We start from the raw sequence: 21372 nt of genomic DNA, 5'->3' as shown, positions 1-21372 counted from the left end.
CAGAGGTGCCATATGCATATGCCTCTTACCGCTATTACTTTGTATTTAATGTATGTGTATGAATTTAGATATAGTATGGCATAATGTATAATGGGCTTTCAATAAAGGAACAATGCAGCATAAAGACTAGCATAATGGTCTTGGCGTCCAGAAACCTTGGTTCCGCTGGCTATGTGATCCTGATCAAGGCACTTAATCCAGCTAGGTGGTATACAACGAGTAGAGTGCTGGACCTAGAGTCAGGAGGACTTATAGCTGGCCTCAGAAAATTATCATTTAGCTGATCTGTGGGAGTCATTTAACCCCTATTTGCCTCATTTCCTCAACTATAAAATAGAGAAAGAAGCAACTATGTGGAGTAGTGGGTAGAATGTAAGGCCTGAAGCAAGGAAGACCTAAATTCAAATCTGGCCTTAGACACTTACTAGCTATGTGACCCTAGGTAAGTCTAAGTTACTTGTTTGCCTAGTTTTGTCATCTGTAAAATGAGTTGGAAATGAAATGGCAAATCACTCTAGTACCTTTGCCAAGAAAACACAAAATGGGGTCATGAAAAGTTGGGTAAAACTGAAAAGAATAAACAACAGAACAGAGATAATAATAATAATACCTACCTCCTACCATAACAACACAATTGTTCTGAGCTTCAAATGAGATAATACTGGTAGCGTTTAACAGAGTGCCTGAGGTGATTAATAAATGTACATTTCCTTCCTTCCTTTCCCAAAAAAATGTTTAAGGCTACAACTTCCAGCCACAATGCAGATCTATATCAGTGGAGAAAGTTTTGATACCCAGAGTTCCCCACATGGATGAAATGATAGGTCTAGATCAAAGAGAATCAATAATAAGCATTTCTGCAGGTAAAGAAGTATATACGTGTATACCACAATATCCACACCTAAACTTAGCCTTGTCAACACTTTCCCAGTTACAAATATTATACTTATGTTGAAAAATTCATAGCACAAGTAGGAAGGGCTGAATTGCAAATTTCAATGTTCTGCAGCATCAGCTCAGAAGTCTGAGCTATAATTTGTAGGAGCCTGACAAGTTTTATATAATTGTTTACTTCTGAATTGATCACACATTAGGTCAAAGATAGACTGAGCCTTTTGCCACTTGTGATGTGAATTTTTCCCACACAATGGTTTTCCTCTCTGCCAATTATGCCAGCTGAAAACAATTTCAACAGTAACCATCACTTTTATGGATCGGTGCCCTGAATTTGCATGGGTTGGTCATTTTATTGAGAGAACAGGAGAAACTGACAAGAACAAGCACTATCCAAAGAGTGTGATGTGCTGAGTTGAGAAACACTGCCTTTTCTCCTTGGATTTGCACTTCCCAACAAAGCTAATTTATGGTATTTTGAAATGGCGATGTTTGTAAGGGGCATATTTAAACTATGCAAGTACACAGGCTATGTACAGAGTGTTATTAGTGAATACCTAAACCTCATTCAAAAAATCATTGCTTTTCCTTTTATTTTAAAAGAAATATCTGTAACCTAGAAATACTGAATTCTGCTCTTGACTACATAGACTCAAGTCAACGAGACTTGAATTCCTACATCCAGATCCTTTTTTTGTTCCAATCACCAACTATGGCTACTATCATTAGCATAGCAATGTTTAAATAACATGTATCTCCCAAAAGCTTGGACTTTCAAAAAAATAAATATAGAAGATTTTGAAATATTATTTGGTTGGAACTGGGGAATGGAGTTCATTATAAGACTTTTCATCCTTCCAGACTTTGTGTAAAGAGCATACTTTTTCAGAACCAAAAGATGGAGACAAAGTAGTGGCTGCCTTGGTAGACTTCTCCAGAATTTCTTCTGAGCACTAGGGTAAAAAAATGATTTTTTTTCCTGTTAACCTCTTCACTGAATTCTGAACAGCAGTGAAAAGGGAATAGGAATCTTAATACTATATAAAATATTTATGACATCTACCTTTGGAGAAATGAGCATCTAAGTGGCACAGTAGATAGAGCACAATGCCTGGAGTCAGAAAGACCTGAGTTCAAATCTGCTTTTAGACACTTACTATGTGACTTTGGCCAAGTCACTCAGTAGTGTATGCCTCATTTTCCTCATCTGTATAATGAGCTGGAGAAGAAAATGGCAATCCACTCCCTTATCTTTGCCAAGGAAACCCCAAATGGGGTCACAAAAAGTCAGACATAACTGAAAAATTACTGAACGACAAACGTTTAGAGAAAAGAAGTCAGAATGGTTTAGGTAATGAAGTACTAGCCTTAGAGTTGAGCTGACCTGGTCTTAATTCCCATCTCTGACCCCTACTGAGTGAGTGACTCAGGAAAATAAATATTTAATCTCTCAGTGCCCAAAGCAACTCTCTAAGCCTCTATGTTGCAAAACAGTAGATGATTTGGATTGGCATAAATCTAGCATTCCAGTCTAATACACTCCATGATCCAGTCCAGTCAGCCATCTTGATGTTCTCCCACACAATACTCTATCTACTATCTCCACACCTTTGCATTTGCTGTGCCTAATGCCTAGAATGCATGTTCCCCTATCACCACTGTCCCTTAGAATGCTTTTTTTCCCCCTTCAGAGGTCACTTTAAATACTTCCTTATATATGAAGCCTTTCCTGATCGCCAGCCTTCTCTCAAAAAAACCTTACTTTTCATTTGTATTGTGTATATTTTTATATGTGAATGCTATTGCTATTTTCCCTCAATAGAATGTAAATTTCTTAAGGACAAGGGCTACTTTTCAAATTGTCTCTGTAGCCCCAATATCTGCAACAGTGTCTGCCATTTAGTAGAATCTTAACAAATTCTTATTGACTGATTGATTGGTAGCAGTAGATTTCTCACTACAGAGCACCCTACTACAACAAAATTATAGCTCTACAGAAGCAAACAAGCAAGTAAAAACACCTATAGGCAACTGAGGCAGGATTCTGGAGGTAGCTTCAATTGAAGAATCTAGAATTTTGGACTTGGAATTAGGTTCAAATAATGCAAGTCACTCAAACCAGTCACCCACTACAGATCCAATCCCTATTCCCAGAATATCAATTTACCTGTCTCTCTGCTTGTCTATCTATCTGTCTACCTATCTGTTCATCCATCCATCCATCCATCCATCCATCCATCTATCTATTTGTCTGTCTCTCTATCATATACATAGTTGTTATTGGCTAGGCACTTAAGCTTTCTGTATCTCAATTCCTTTGTCTAGAAATTATCAGCTAAGTCACAGGCTTGTTAACACTGTGCCAGTAGAAAGAACTCCCACAACAGGAATTTCCCACTGCTGACAAAAATTGGGGATTTCCCTTAACAGCAATCCATCACTTGATAGATGAGATGATAACAAAGTACAAGGCTCTGTGGTACATGGTTTAGAGTACCACTGTGAATTATGAACACTCACTATAACACCATTTATAACATAAAAATACAGAGTTTCATGAAGTTGCAATTTTTGTAGTTGCTGACTCTGAATGTGTGTGTGTGTGTGTGCGTGTGTGTGTGTGTGTGTGTGTGTGTGTGTGTGTGCGTGCATATTAACTCTGATAGGCAGCTGGTGTAGTGTATAGAATGTCAAATTTAGAGTCAGGAAGGTCTGAATTAAAATCCAAAGAATGGTTGCATGATATTGGAGTCACTCAACCATTCTGACCTCAGTTCCCACACCTGTAAAACAAGGATACTAACAGGCTCTACTCCACAGGATTACCATGGGAATAAAATATGATAGTATATATAAAGTACTTTGTCAACCTTATTATTATTATTGCTTTTGAGCCATTTTTCAATCCTGTCTGATTCTTGGTGACCCCATTTTGGGTTTTCTCAGCAAAGATACTGCAGTGGTTTGCCATTTCCTCCTCCAGCTTATTTTACAGATGAGGAAACTGAGGTAAACAGGGTTAAGTCACTTGCTCAGGGTCACACAACTAGTAAGTATCTAAGGTTAGATCTGAACTCATAAAAGACGAGTCATTCTGACTTCAGGACCAATAGTCTGTCCACCATTCCACCTGGCTGTTCATTGCCAACCTTAAAGCACCATAAAAATTCTAGTAATCATGATAATAATAATAGCGAACATTTATATAGTGCTTAGTATTTATCAGGCACTGTACTAAGTACTTTAAAAATTATCATTTTTGATCCTCACAACAAGTCTGGGAGGTAGATACTATTATTATCTCCATTTTATGGATGAGGAAACTGAAGAAAACAGAGGTTAAGTGACCAGCCCAGGGTGATATAGCTAGTAAGTGTCAGATCATATTTTAACTCACGTTTTCATGATGATGACTATGATTCCACAGATGCAAACAAATAAAAAATATCTTACCTATAAATGAAAGGAGCAACTGTGGCAGTGTTTGGGTGACTATATTGCTGCTGGGGGAGCTGGACAGCGCCATTGCCTGCATTCTGTCCACCACTTGGCATGGCACAAGAAGCAGAGGCAATAACTTGGCTAGACTCCTTTCCTTCCAAAGGAGCCAGACAATTAGAGGTGCTGCTGGACTTTTCAGTCATCTGAGATTTGGGTGCTGATTGGGACTGGTTGCCCTTTGTAGTCCTGAATTTTTCAGACTCTTTACTTCCCGTACTGCCCGGCGAAATGCTCTGTTTTGCTGTAGGCACCTTGGATCCTGGTTTTGGAATCCCACTCGAAGATGGAATTAAACTTTCCTTCTTGGCCGTGGCAGTCTTGCTTCCCTTTGGGATCAAGCTTGCAATTTTGGAAGTCTTCTTCACTGTGCTTTCCATGACCTGCTCCTTCTCTTCCTTGACTGGTTTTTCAGTGCAAACTTTATTTTTGTCCCTGTTCTTTTCCTCCTTATCCTTTGGTAGCAAAGATTTTTTATTGCTCAGATTTTTGCTTCCAGCTTTTGGAGGGGTCAGTTTCGGTGACGCTTTGGGACTGCTGTTGGTTGAACCACTGCTGTTCAGTCCACTGTTAAAGACATCCATCTCACCACACTCGGAAAAAGCGTCATCATCTCGCCCACCATCACTGGGCACTGGATTGGGAGCCTGTGGGGGTCGCAAAGCTGTCCGAGCATTTACCAACTTGAATTTCTCCAGCATGGATTTCTGTCCAGATGAAGGGGGTTTGACCCCTTCTGTGAGAGGTGGCTTCAGCCTCTCTGAAGACGGTGTTGGAGAGGTGGCAGGGCTGGACTGCTTCACAGACAACATGGTAGAGGTGGCACTGTGCTTGACATTCATGGATTTGCTGCGCCAAGGCTTGCTGGTACTTGGAGAAGGGATGGCAGAGACTGGCTGCTGCCCCATGCTGGTGGGATGCTGTACATTGCCATTCGCACCTGAAGATGGTTGAGGTCCTTTGGAAGAATCTGCCCATTGAAATTAAAGAGAACAACAACAAAAAAGAATAGTCAATGTAATTTACAACACACACATTTTCCAATCCCAAGTGGAGCATCATTAGTGACATGTTATAATAGAGATGTATTGCCACCTTTGACATCTTCAATCAATCAACCTTGTAAAGTACTTTTTGAACCCATTATTTGGGGGCAGCAAGGCATAGTGGATAGAGATCTGGTCTCAGAGTCAAGACAAAAATCTTACTTTAAGCTCTGTCATTGACTCATATTAGATGTATGACCTGAGATATGTCACAACCTCTCAATGTCTTGGGCAATTCTTTAAGATGATGAGAGAGATTAATAACAACCAATGATTTGGGGGAGAACTAGGGTTGTCTCCTTTTTCTGATGCCTTGATTTAAAAGTTCAGCCTCTTGGAGGACATTACCGATAATGAGACTGGATTAACTTTATTTACAATCTCGTTCAGACCACAGTTGGGTGGGTAGGCAACTGTGCTCCATTCAGGTTTGTGTGGGGATAAATTCTTTGAATAGATTGTCCAAAGCTGAGGGTGGTTTGAGTATAGAGATTGTCTCTCTTTGCATGATGCTACCTACTCTCAGCAACTCATCGTAACAGTCATTCTCTCATTGTTAACCAAGCAGAATTGATTGCCGCCCTCAGGAGCACCCCTCTTCCAAAAGGCACATGTATAAACCCTGCCCCTGCCCACCATGATTGCCTTTGATATTCAAGAGTATAACTGGTCTTTTTATTAAAATGCTTGAATTATTAAATAAAACAATTAAATCACCCAGAAATTACATCTCTCGAATATTTTAAATGCCACAATAATACATTACAGCAAAAGTACTGACTTGTTTTGGCTGAAGGAGTTTGCTTATCCCCTACACAAATGAAATCATAGGCCCAGGCCTATCTTTGCTCTAGAAAGGATATCCCTTATATTTTTCCTCTGACATATTTTTTAAACATATTTTTAGTCCTCTTCCATTAATAAAGTAATGAATAAACCCCTGAATCAAAAAAAATATATATATATTATATCCCTTGATGGTAGTTGGAGGACTAAATAACCTCAACTTTCCAGAGAAAAATGAACTATGCTAAATATGACATGGAAGCCCCTTGAGGGCAGGAATTGTGTGTTCTTCCTTCCATGTATTTCCAGTGCCCAGTACCAGCCTTGCAAACAGAAGATGCTTTATTAATGGAAAAGAAAATTAATATCCCACTGAAGAGAAAAGAGCTAAGGGCAAAATGTTTCAGTTATCAGATTATAAACGTTTATAATTTATGATTTAACTTTTTATCTCTCTCTTTTCCTTGCCTTTATAAAAAAAAAAACCCTCAGGGTGCAAGCAAATCCATTAGTTTGACTAAAGCATTACATTCAATTGGAAAATCAAGTTAGCTCTTGACTTCCCACAGAAAATAAATTCTCTCTCTTCATACAAAGGACGGCGTTTGTAATAAACAAATCTCACTCAGCTGAGACATTGTTGACTCAGAGATTTAGATATTGAAAGAATCTTAGAGATTATCAGATCTAACACCTTTATTTTGCAGATGAGGATATTGAGTCTCAGAGATGGTAAGTGACTTGGTCAGGGTCATGGAGCTAGTAAATGTCTCATCACAATTTGAACCCAGATCTTTCAGGTCTATTACTGTATCCGCCATTGTACTTCATGATTCTCATCACTGTATGAATTTCCCATCATTGATAAAAAGTCATGTTTGAGAATAAAAATAACAATAATAATGAGTCAAGTTCACATACTATCGGCAGGGCTTTCTTTACAGGATCAGAGTGAAGCAGCTACTGTCACAATGATGAAGAATCCAACCCAACTGGGCCTGCTATGTACAAAACATTACTGCAACTTGCTGGGGATATAAATATAAATGAAAAATTGTCTCTCCCTGTACTGGGGAGAGACCACATGTACAGAGATGAACATATACCTAACACTTTATCAAGGATGAAAATGAATACCTAGGGAGGTTAGGAAAGGCTCCACACAGGAGGTGGCTTGTTAACTGAACCTTGAATGATGCTAGGGATTCTGAGAGACAGAGGTAGAATGAGAATACATTCAGGGTTACAGGAATGCCTGTCCAAACCTCCAAAGGCAGCAGATGGAACATGAAGACACAGAAAAAACAAAAAGCCAAATTTGACTGGGAAAAAAAAATAAATAAAACAAACAAAAATAAACCCCACAAAAAACAGTGTGTGAATGGAAATAATGTGCAATAAGGCCAAAAAGAGAGGATGAGGCCAGAAATTGTTTTTATTGTAATACTTGGGGGAATTGCAACTTTTTTTTCTTTTCTGATAGTGGATAATCATTATGATTAAATAATATTGGAAATGTGCACAGCATTTCTATAGTGCTTTTTTCCCCCTGTAATCCAAACTGTATAATACATTATGGCTAATAAATCTAAAATTATTTTTATGCCTTGGAAGATGATTATGATTTTCTCCATTTTTGGATGAGGAAACTGAGCCATAGAACATACATGTTACAAGGCAATTGAAGGGAAGTACCAAGAGATAATCATACTGCCTGCCTACCAGTTTAGGACTTTAGTGAACTAGGCCAGAAATATAAATAATACTTTCCTGAAATCTCTTGAGATTCTCCATACCTGTGTAATCTTGGGACAGTCACAACCTCCCTGAACTTCAGTTTCCTCATTTGTAAGATGAGGTGGTTGAACTAGATGACCTCTAAGCTCTCTTCCAGATCTAAATCTGTGATCCAGTAACCTGTATGTATGCATGTATGTGCAAAAGTGTAGATGTATATATGTGTGTATATATGTTGTGCACACACATGCCATACACACATGCATGTGTACATGCATGTATATGAACATATGGGAATATATGCGTATATGAACACATGGGCACACAAATATATACCTGAACATATGATATATATGTACACAAGTACATAATATATATTGTGCATATACGTGCTGTATGTACATGCATGTGATATGTATATATGCATCCATATGCACATGCATACATAGGTCCTTGGATTTAATTATCCACATGAGAGATAGGAGTAGTGCTATTCCATGTAAGGTATTATATTACCATGTTTTTTATTCAGCCAAAGATACTTGAAAACCTCGTGTAAATCTGGTCCAGTTCACTGATGGACTGGGCTAATAATCAGGCCATGTGATTTATTTCCTACTTCTTTACTTACCTTGTGACATATCTTCTCTATGTCTCTTTCTTCAGAAAAAAAATGGCAAAAAATTTAATAGAACAGGATCTGAATCTCATGAACCTGCCAAGATTCTTTCCTGTTAACAGTGTCAAACATCTGCCTTTCTGGACTTCCCAGTTACTAATGCTCTCTCCCTTTGGAAATTATTTTATACGTACTTCTCCGTCTTCATGTTGAGCTCTCCCAATGGAATGCTGGGTCCTTGAAGGCAGAGACCATTTCCAGCACCTGACAATATCCTCTACATAAAGTGTTCTTAGGGAAAATATGTTGTTGTTATATTTTTAGTTGAAATGAATATAGATGAAAACTGAAATGCTAAATTGTAAAATCTGAGAGCTTTAATTTACTCAGTCTTAATTAGTTCCTATTAGGGGTTGGGCACTGTTTTAGTCACTAGGGATTCAGAGAAAAAGGTTCCTTAAAGATCCTGGGGAGAACAACATGTGCACTGCAAACACATAAAAAAAAAAAACACAAAATGAATGGGTGGCAGCAGTAACAATTAAATTACTCCCCATGCTGTTGTTTTAGCAGTTGTATATATCCCGATGGTTTTTATTTTTCAATCTGTATTTGTGGCTACATGTATACACTATTAAGCCCTTATGGGAAATGGACATTTATGGTCATTTGAATGCTTTTGGATTACCTACTATGATTTAAGTTTAATCATTTAATAAGTCCTTGTTATGCACCTGCCATGTGTTATGCACTAGACACACAAGGACAGACATGAGAGAGGTTAATAGGATAAGCAAATTATTGATCCATGGAAACCCTGTTCTTCTTTTTCTGCCTTTTTAACTAATTCAGGTTGGTTGTTATTGTTGTTGTTTGTCCTTTGTTTTGGAAGACGACAATGACATCAGGGAAGTGATGCCATGACTTCCAAGTGAATGGGATTTAAGTGAGAGAAGGCTGTGCAAAGTCACCAGTCTTGCTTTCTTCTCCAGAGCCACCTGGGCCCAGTGGCCAGATATTCATCAGGAAGACGAGAGATGGTCCCAAGTTATATAGATGAAGCTTCCAAATCACAGACTGGATTAGGACTAAATTTTCTAAGAAACTGAAATTCTCCAGGCCTAGCATAGTCATTATCACCCTCATTATGAAAGGCAGTGTTTCATAGGGCATTTGGGAGTCAGGAAATCAAATGCTATCTCAGACACTTTTTGTCATTATGATCCTAAGTAGGTCTCTTCATTTCCCTATGTCTCCATTTTCTCATCTGTAAAAGAAGGAGATTGTACTTGACGACCTCTAAAACGGCAGGGAGGTGGTCTAAGATGGCAGTAAGGTGGCACAGTAGATAAAGCACCAGGCCTGGTGTAAACAAACAAACAAACCCATCTTTGTGTGTTCAAATTGATACTTAGACACTAACTAGCTACTCGACACCTGTCAAGTCACTTCACCTTATTTGCTTCAGTTTCCCCATCTGTAAAATAAGCAGAAAAAGGAAATGGCAAACCTCTCCAGTATCTTTGCCAAGAATACCCTAGATGAGGTCACAAAGAGTCAAGGCATGACTGAACAAGTGAGATGTTCTTGACAATCTCTTCCTGATCTAAATCTACAAATCTATTATCATCTGTCCAAGCCTAGCTACCACATGAGGACGGAAGAGAACAGTGTCTTCTGTCTTGGAACAACCTGGTGCTGATTTGGTATTCACCTGCCAGGTCTGAAAAGACAAGCTATCAGTCAATTTATAGTCCCACATTCACATTCAACCAACCACAAAAGACCCTGACTACCTAGTAGGTTTGGGGGAAATTGGAAACTTGAAACTGAAAAGCAGCATGGGATATTGGTTAGCACTCTTGAGCTTATATGCTGAGAACATGGGTTCCAATTCTGCCTTATTAGCTTTTCTCTGATGAAGGTCTCAGTTTTCTCATCTGTAAAATAAAAATAATAGTACTTGGACAAACTACCTGACAGGGTGAGGATAGTCATCAGTATACTATATATGTGGGAGCTATGGTGTAATAGAAAGCACATTGGATTATAAGTCTGAGGACCTGTATTTAACTTCTAGGTCTGCCACTCACTCCCTATGTGACCTTGGGTAAGTCATTTATGTTCTCCCTCATTCCTAAAATCAGGAAATTTGAGTAGAATACCCAAGATCTGTTCTAGTTCCGAATTCATGATCCTATGAAATGTATGACTAGGGATCTTTGGGGATGGAGGATGAGATTTTGGAGTTCTGTACATGAAAGACAAGGATATGGAAGTGATCACTGAAGAAAAGGCAGAATCATAGGGAATGGTCACATTTATATAAAGAAATTTGCCCAAGGAAATCATCAAAAAATAAAAACTTGGTTACTTGTAGATCAGGGATGGAGGTAGCTGATCAAGCTATCAAATGAGGAGCACAGAACAATGACACAGAAATAAAGTCAATGAAGAAAAAAAAGACAATTAATAACAATAGATTCAACAGCGGAGGGCCACAAGTGTCAAATATGAAACAACCACTTGAAGGAAAGAATATGTTTGACCACTAACTATCACACAGAAATATTCATTTTATGCCATGCTAGAACAGTCTGAATTAGATCCCTGAGAATGATTCTACTGAGCAGAAAAAAAAATTAACTCTGCAGACAGAGGACCTAGATTCAAACCTTATCTCTGCCAAATACTATATATGACCTTGGATAAGTCAGTTAATCTGTCTAGGGCATCAGCTCTACCATCTGTAAAAGGACAGAGTTAGACCACATGGCCTCTTAGGACCTTCCCAACTCAAAATCTATAATCCTACTTCCTCCTTCATCAAACACCAAATCCTTTATGAGCTCTAACTCTGTAATAGTGTTTCTCCATGAAATATATGCAACTATTTCTAACCCACCATCTTACTTGGGCAAGTAACAACCTCCTTTTAGTTTTGTGCGTGTGTGTGTGTCTGTGTGTGTGTGTCTGTGTGTGTGTATACATATATATATATATATATTTGCATGTGTGTGTTTTTGTGTGTATATGTGTACGTGTGTATATATATATGTGTGTTTGTATGCACTTGTGTGTGTGTGTGCGCACACGCTTGCGTTTCTGTGTTTAAATCTCTTTCCTATATTTGTATCTATCCAAGGAAGCATCAATAGAACAAAGGATTATAGGATCCAGAACTGGAAGAGATCTTTACAGGTTCTATCTTTGAAACCCCTTGTTTAGCAGTTGAAAAAAATGGAGGCCTGGAGAGATGACGTGACTTGCCTTAGGTCCCTTATATCCTAAGTAGGAGAGCCAATGATTTGAATCCAGGTCCTTTAATCCTAGCTGTTATTTCTTCTCAAAGAGGACCAATGTCATCACAAGTGTGATATTCTGACTTGCGAATGAAGTGAATTTGAATGAGGCAGAGTCATCAGCCTTACTCTCTTCTCCACAGTCATTGAAGTCCAGTGGTAAGACAAAAGTCAAGACTACTGGAGATGGCCCAGGATGCAATGAGTGACCTTAGCCTTTCTAAATTAAGACCTTTCCCAGGTTTCAGTTTATCTGAGGCCACATCCTTCAATGATTAAGGGCTAGGTAAAAATTGAGACAAAAGATGGCCTAATTTACCATCCCAAAGATATCTATACAAAAAAAGAATATGTGACTAATATATTAACATGTATATATGATAGAACATCAAATCACTAATATATTATATTTATAGTATATCATATATTGAATCATAATATACTATATCTACAATATGATTATATTATGCATTATCTGTTATGTATTAGGATTTTATATGTATTTCTGTATTATAAATCAGATCACAAATATACTTGCTAGCATTTAAATAGCACTTTAATATTTTCAAAGCATTTTAGAAACATATTTTATCTTCACATCAATCCTGAGGTAGATGTTATTTTTATCCATATTTAACAGATTAGGAAACTGAGGCTGATAATGGTTGTTATTTACTCAGGATTCCATATCTAGTATTTGAGGCAAGATTTGCATTCAGGTTTTCCTCACACCAAGTAAAGCACTTTATTCACTGTGCTTCTAGCTACATACATACATACATACATACATACATACATACATACATACAAACATACATATACACACACAAACACACACATGTGTGTGTGTGTGTGTTCATAAATACATACAATTAGTACAGTACTAGCTTTGGAGTAAAAGGCCAGGGTTAAAATAACATCTCTGTCACTCACTACCTGGGTGACCTTGAGGAAGTCACTTAATCTTAAGGGGCCTCAGCTCCTCCTCTGTAAAAGGAGGGAGTTAGATTAGATTTTCCTTCAAGGTCTTGCCTACTTCTAAATCAGTGATGCTACGATGCTGCTTTCAAGGAGTTATTATAACGTAATTATAGAGAAAAGATGCATCTATAAGAAGTCAGCAGTAATACAAAGTAGCCCCTGCCAAGTAAGGAGCATAGAAATAAATGTTATAAATATTCAGAGAGAAGGTGTTTATCTAGGGCAGGGTGAAGGAAAACCTTAAAGAAAGGGTATGAGTTAGGAAAATAGGAAAGAGCAAGGGCATTCTGGGGAGGGGGGATATCAAAAGCAAAAGTACAGAGGAATTGCTGCATATTAATAATATAACTCTAGTAATAATAATAGTAATAGCAATAGTAATAATAATAATAACAACAATAATAATAATAGCATTTACTATGTTCCAGGCTCTGCTAAGCCCTTCACAATTGTTATCTCATTTGATTCCCACAACTGCCCTGGAAGGTATATATCATTATTATTCCCACTTTACAAATGAGGAAACCGAAGAGTAAAAGAAGTTAAGAGACATCTCCAGTGTCACACATCACTAATAAGTGTCTGAGGCTATATTTGAACTCAGATTTTCCTCACTCTAGGCTCAAAACTCTGTCCACTGTGCCACTTAGCTGTCCCTATGTATATGTTATATTTAAAGAAGCAATCAAAAATAATGGGCAGCTATGAGTGTTGCAGAGATTTGGATTAATATGAGATAAAAACTGGAAAGGGAAGAAGGGACTAGACCAGCACTGTATTACTATATACACATACACATACATGTACATGTATGTATACATATGTAACAGCTATTTCTGTTGGAAGTTTATATTTTAACGGACTTCTCAAGAATTAGGTGTAGTGGGTTGACCTGGGAGTCAGAAAGACCTAAGTCAAGTCTCATCTGACATATACTGGCTGCATGAATCTAGGCAAGGCGTTTAATTTCTTACTGCCTTCTTTAAGATTAAGTCGCAGACCATGTGAATGCAGTTGTGACAAAAAATGGACTTTTTACTTTCCCTCTTATCCCCTCCAAATCCAAATTTTATCGAGTTTCAGCTATTCTGCCTCCATAGTCCCTTTTATATAACCATCTCCTTTCTCTGTTCATAAAGCCGCCTTCTGACTTACCCAGTGTCACACAGCTAGCATTTAAGGCCAGATTTGAACTCCAGAAGACGAATCTTTCTGACTCCAGACCAAGTTCTCTATCCCCTATGCCACCTGGCTGCTCATTACACTTTTTAAAATATGCTAAATTTGAAATAAAAAGACCTGGCTTCAAAACTTAGCTCTACTGCTCACTACCAGTGTGACTTTAAGCAAATCATTACACTTTTCTAGGCTGTCAGTTTCCTCATTTACAGATGATGGCATTAGGCCAGATGAACTTTGAGGTCCTTGACAATGTAAAATCTATGATCACAAGACTTCTATTGTGAAGAAATACTAACTGATTTCCTTGCTTCTAAACACTCCCCTCTTCACTCTATTTTCTACACACCTGCAAAATTAATATTTCTGAAGTAAAGGGTAGTAGCTATATAACATATATACACACACTATATATACTATGTAGTATATATAGTATATATATATACTATATAGCATATTTTATATATGTTTGTGTATATATGTATATGTATAGTATGTACATAAGTATATATATATATATTTACATATATATACTATATAGAAATATATATAGTGTATATATAAGTGTATATATATATAAATATATATAGTGTATATATATATATATATATATATATATATATATAGTATATGCTATACATAGTATTCCTAAAGTATAGTGAAGTATAGTAGCTTCTCTATTCAAGAAACTTGGTGTTGTTCCCAGAAATGCAGAAAAAAATGCAAATAATATTCTGGAAGTCTTCCTTCCCTGCTCCTTCCCCATGCCTTTCTATGTTCTAGATTACTTCCTGGTTTTTTTTACATTTTTTTTCTTTTTTAGGCAATTGAGGTTAAGTGACTTGCCCAGGGTCACACAGCTAGTAAGGGTCAAGTTTTGGTCTGAGGCCGGATTTGAACTCAGGTCCTCTTGGCTTCAGGGCCAATACTCTATCCACTGTGCCACCTAGCTACCCCTCCAGCTTACTTCTAAAAACTACAATGAGGTCAATAAAGGGATGCCTTCAATAAGAGAGTGAGGAGGAAGAGAGATGCTCTTCCATGAAAGGATAAAGGCTATTAGAGAGACAGGATATTGGATGAAATCTAGAATAGGAGAGAAATTTTGGAAACACTGAGCAATGAACTAAGATAAAGGCCATTTAAGTAGTCAACCTGAAGTCCTAGGTGGTGCAATGGACGAAGTGCTAGGTGTGGGGGTCAGCAAGACCTGAGCTTGAATCCTGCCTCAGACACTTAGTAGTTTTATGACCCTGGCCAAGTTAATCTCTTTTAGTTTCAGCTTTCTCAGCCATAAAATGAGGGGGCTGGGCACAACCTCTAAGGTCCCTTCTAACCATGCACTGATGTTCTTATCATCCAACCAGCAGTCACGATCATTGCAATGGCTATTGAATAGCTCTCAAACAAATGCATAATGCGTACTCTGCTGGTTTGAGCCTGGTAATCGCCTGTTTTGAGTCTATCTGTAGATTGCTGCAAAGAGATGATCTTTTTTTAAAAAAAATACAGGACAACAGGACTGCATTTAAATAATCCATGTCTTTTTTGAGTTCCAATAATAAAAGTTAGAAAGCAATATCAACATGAATGATAACATCTGGAGCAGCTGTAAAGTGGGTGTAACCCACAAATTCCAGTATCGCAGCTATGTTACATATCCATTCAGTCATGTTTCCAGCAATACCTCCCTCCCCCCTTTCTCTCCACACACACACACACACACACACACACACACACACACATATATATGGAGATATGTATCTATACACATATTTGCATATATATGTGTGTATATATATGTATATGGTCACATGTGTGTGTTGCTCTGCTTATATCAAGAATGACGTTTGCTGATGGTCACATAGGGTTGTGGATATGGCTAAAAAGTCAATATGCCTATGTAATGAGTGTCCTAATTCTCATTTCAGCAGCAGCACCTGTTCCTACTTACACATCTGTCTCTTAGTTTAATGGTCTTTTTTTTTCCTCTAGAAAAGCCAATCAATTCCCAATTGATACATACAATAGTCATCTGTTGTCATCATGGCCCAGAAATCTACTGTCACTTCACATTTTTTGAGAAAAAATATTGCAGGGAGTTTTGAAAGCATTGCTTTCACTTTGCCAACTTTGATTAACCCTATAATATTTTCGTTGAGTTGTATTGCTGTCATTGACGTTCTGCATACAGTACATCATCTAGCCAGGGAGACAACATTATCATGTCTTTCACTTTCTTGCTGACCAAATGGAACCATTCAAGGTTCTTATATTTGTTGATCTCTCCTTTGCATTTAATCAAATATTCATATAAGGGTGGGGAAGGAAACCACCTCCACCTAAATATATTTATTATATAAGGACATAGCTCTATTATTTATTATGTGTTTATGGGAAGAGGTGCTATAAACCCCCTTAAGTATGACAGGAAGCATGTTTGGATAGGATGGAGACTTGGTCAAGACCAGTGGAATTTAGGTTTGAGAGAACAGGAAGTGAGGAGAATTGTTCTGGTCATGTACAAGAGAATTTACTTGGGACCGAGAAGTAGAAGAGAAATTTGGTCTTGGCCTTGGTCTTCTACCCACCCCCAATTCTATCTGGAGAAGAGGACTTTGAAACCTGGAAGGGTCTGGAGGATTTTGGACTTCCCATTTTCCCACTACTGTCCTAACAGTGGATAGGATAGCAGCAGCTAAAATCAATATTTGGATCAGGAGCTGAAAACAGACTTCTTTGTCCATTCACAGTTAGGTGATCCTTATGGTCCCTTTCAGATCACAAATTACATGATTCTTTATATATGTTAGGTTAGATCTTACAGCCATACAGAATTTGAGACAGAATGATAAACCACAGACTTTCAGTTACCATTAAGACTTGAATTTATGTCAAATAACACTGTCCAAAACTTGCTTGGCCTACTTTAATACATTTATTACTTTATCACTTAGGAATCACGGAACAATGTTCTGTCTAGATGGTCATTAAGGGCAGGAATAACTCATGGACACCTCTGGCTATATAGAAAGCTAACTAGGTAGTTTCATCACCTACGTAACATTATTCTTTAGCTCTATAACTCATTCACAGTATTATATGGAATAATAGAGCTAATAGAGAACGTGGCTAGTAATTAGAGGCAGCTAGGACAATTAGTGGATACAGTGTTAGACTTGGAGGCAAGAGGACATAAGTTTAAAGACAACTTCAGACTGATTAGCTCAGCCACCTTGGACAAATCACTTAACCTGTCTCAGCCTCAGTTTCCTCATCTGAAAATAATTTAATAATAGCACCTAACTCAGGGTTACTGTAAAAATCAAATAACTGATTGATCATTCTACTCTAAACTTACTACCCTGCCTAATTTTTCATTTTTTCTTTTGTTTTTGTTTTTTGTTTCCAACTTTGGAGAACAAGATCACCTCCCAGGTTAGGCTCATCATCTCCAATTTCACCACCATGCTGCTAAAGCATGTCTTGACTGACACCACTTCCCCCTCAACCTCCTCTCCCCTCTGACTAGAGGACCAGGGTAGAGTGCCAAACTCCTCCCAATGTCTTCCTTTATAGAGGGAAGAAAATTGGACTCTAGGGCTCACTCCACTCAGCATCTGCTGCTCTGCTTTAATTTTTTTTCCAACTCCTCAGAACAAGATGCTCAATAATATACTCCCTCTCCCCTTACTTTCCTTCATCCTTTTTTCTGTGTTATCTCCTTCTATTAGATTGTAAACTCCTTGGGGGCACAGACTGACTTTCTTTTTATTAATTGCATGCCCAGCACTTAGCACAGTGCCTAGCACATTGTTGTTCAGTCATGTTTGATTCTTCTTGACCACATGTACCATAATGTCCATGGGGTTTTCTTGGCAAAGATTTTGAAGTGGTTTCCCATTTCCTTCTCCAGTCAAACAGAGGTTAACTCTATATGCACAGGATCACACAGCTAGTAAATGTCTGAGGACAGATTTGACTCAGGTCTTCCTGACTCCAGAACCAGTACTCGATCCACTGAGTCATCTAGCTGCCTGGAACATAGTACTTAAAACAATGTTTATTGAATTGGATTAGATAGAAAATATAAAATGTTTTGTAAAACTTAAAGTGTTACATCAATATCTGTTACTATTATTCTCATGGAATTATAGGCTCTAAAGGTACCTTGGGGGCTCCCTATCTAGTTTCTCAGTTGATCAATTAAGAATGTCCTCCAAAAACATATCTCACAACTGGTCATCCATACTTGGCTCAAATATGACTAGCGATGGCACTCACTATAAATGAATACAGCCCATTATTTGGTTCAGACAGCCCTAGCTGCTAAGGAGACCTTCCTATATGCCTTGTTGACATCTTCCTCTCTAGAACTTTCACTCCTTTGTCCTAATTATGCCTTCTAGGCTCAGGAAGATAAATCTACAATTAATTTGATGATCTTTCAACTATTTAGAGACTAATCTTGCTTGCTACTTTCCTCTGTCAACCTTTCTCTGGTGTAAGTTTCTGAATGGCAGGTCATCCTGAGAGATGACTAAAAAACTTTCAAAAGAAATGTCATGCAGTAATCAGGGATTCTCTTTACAATTTGCCATCTGGCTTGAGAATTAGTTTTCTACATCATACCCTGACATAAGAGCATGATGTCATGGCAACACAGAATAAGCAGTCGTCCACTTTTTTTTCATTACAGGCCCTCACCAGGTGCTAGGAGATGCTAGGGACAGCAAGTGTATAGAATATTGGGCCTGGAGTCAAGAAGACATCTTTCTGAGTTCAAATCCAGCCTCAGACACTTACTAGTTTGCGGATACTAGGTAAGTCACTTAACCCTGTTTGCCTCGGTTTTCTCATCTGTAAAATGAGCTAGAGAAGGAATTGGCAAACCACTCCAGTATCTTTGCCAAGAAAACCCCAAATGGGGTCACAAAGATTTGGATATGACTGAAAAAATGCCTGAACAACAAATATATGTGTGTGTATATACGATAAATGTGAGAGTCAGTATGACACAGCAGACATTTCTTGGTGCCATTGGCAACATTTCAATATTAAAAATTGCATAGAGAAGGTGCTGACTTTAACTGGTAAATGGACTTTCCTTACCAGGTCATTATGTCATGTTCAAAGAGAAAAAAAAATGTGTGTATACAGATGCATTCTTACATATATGTATATACACATATACATACATAGTAATATTTACCAAACATACACATATACACAAATGCATATCCATACGTGTGTGTGTATATATATATGTGTGCGTGTATGTATGTGTGTGTATGTATGTGTGTGTGTATATGTACATGTATACATATACATATACACATATACACACACGCACACACACACATATATCAGAGGATATCTAGTTCAGTACGCTCATTTTACAATTGAAGAAATAGAGAACTAGGGAGTTTAAGTTATTTCCCTTATGTCACATAGGTGGTAGCTATCAGAGGCAGAATTCGAGTCAAGGTCTCTTGGATCCATTGAAGTCAAAGCTCTTTCAACTCTACCACTCATATTTACAAATAACATACTATATAAAATGTGGTTGTAAATCATGGGCAGTTAGGTGACATAGTAGATAGAATGCCAGGCATGGAATCAGGAAGACTAATTTTTCTGATTTCAAATCTGGCCTCAGACACCTACTGGCTATGCGACCTTGGGCAAGTTACTCAACTCTGTTAGCCTCAATTTACTCATCTGTAAAATAAGCTGGAGAAGGAAATGGCAAACCATTCCAGAATCTTTGCCAAGAAAACTGCAAATGGGATCATGAACAGTCAGACAGAACCGAAAAAACTGAACAATAACAACAGCTTATTTATAACACATATAATTTTGTAGATTGTCCCAAAAGCTTTAGTGCTATTAAATCTTATTTAAAAAAAACTGTTAAAGCTAAAAACTGAACTTTTGGGACACCTTGTATTACATATCATGTACATAAATTAAAATCAGGGGAATTTCGGATGCTGTCAGGATTTTCTTTAGAGTACAAAATGGGATACTGATGTAGTCCAGTGAAAAGTGTTGATTTGGATTCAGATTACCTACATCTGAATTCAGCCTTTATTATTAATTACCTACTCCAAGCCTCAATTTCTTTGCTTGTAAAAAGAGGGGATTGGGCTAGATAAGATCTTTTCAATTCAAAAACTGTGACTCTACATTCATATGATCCCCAGGTTGTTAAAGGTGACTGAAACACTTGACCAAGAAAGAGTATATCTAATTTAACATTTACTATCTATCATCTATCAATGATCTATGATTTCATTGGCATAGCAAACTCTGAATGGATTCCTCTACCAATGCAAGTTGGTACCATTTTGGCAATTTATAGTTTTAGAGATTTGCCTACAACATTGTAGAGTCAAGGAATTTGACAAGGGTCACATAGACAATATTTATGTAGGTATATTTATACATACGTGCACATGTTTTTCCAACATATGATGTTCTAGCAAGATATATCCTTAAAACTGTTGTTAATACAAAAAAACACCATTTTATCTATGCTATTAGTGTTTTTATGTCCAGTTTCAGATACTTACTGTTTTAAATGGTTATACATGCTAATTAGAATTAAGTGGCTAAACATATGAATAACCCTATCCCCTTGCTGTAGATTTCAGTAGACAGACCAGTCAGGAGTCTAAGGGTGTACAATTAAGAGCCATGCATTGTAGATATCTGTCTCCACCTAGTGGTGATTCAAAAATATTACTAAATCTCCAAGTGCTTTGTAAAAATTCTAACTGATCATCTAAAGGAGAAATGAGTGAGTGATAAATACAGCTGTTGTCTAAATTGCGGTTTAGACTGCTGTTGTCATTTTAATTTGTTTTGCTTTAATTTCCAGAGAGGAACTACTCAAACATTATTTTTAAGAATAGAACAATTTGAAGAGTTGGATATCTCCAGCAACTCTGGGACTGTCGGTGATCTCAGGAGTTTATTTCAAGTGCAGAGTCATCTTAAAAGACTGAGAAGTGCTATCCACCAAAGGGATTGGACTCTGAAATGAGCCAAGGACAGTAAGCGTTCTCCATAGAGTCTATATCTGGGTATGCTGACGATGTGTCACTGGGAATCAAAAGAATGATGTTCACTACACCTCATAAATGAAATAGTGAATGAATAAAGAGAGGGAGGAAGAGAAGGAAGGAGAGAAGGAGGAAAGAAGGAAGGAAGAGAACGCACATTTATTAAGAAATTTCCATGTGCCAGGAACAGTGCTAAGCACTTTGTAAATATCAACTCATTTGATTTTCACAACCACCCTAATAGAGAGGTACAATTATTATCC

At 37.6% G+C, this 21372-nt stretch overlaps 1 protein-coding gene across 1 annotated transcript in view; it reads right to left on the bottom strand.

Moving 5' to 3' along the window:
- LOC110213178 (neuron navigator 3) overlaps nt 1-21372 on the bottom strand; it is a 449693-nt gene that overhangs the window by 242083 nt on the left and 186238 nt on the right. The window contains 1 exon segment of the mRNA XM_020993448.2: nt 4348-5362. Within this exon segment, the coding sequence (XP_020849107.1) occupies nt 4348-5362 (1015 nt within the window).

This window comes from Phascolarctos cinereus, unplaced genomic scaffold (assembly GCF_003287225.1).
Source record: "Phascolarctos cinereus isolate Bilbo 61053 unplaced genomic scaffold, phaCin_HiC Scaffold_1;HRSCAF=81, whole genome shotgun sequence".
NCBI classification, from domain to species: Eukaryota; Metazoa; Chordata; class Mammalia; order Diprotodontia; family Phascolarctidae; genus Phascolarctos; species Phascolarctos cinereus.
The sequence above is the reverse complement of the archived record's forward strand: the minus strand, read 5'-3'. Positions and strand labels throughout refer to the sequence as shown.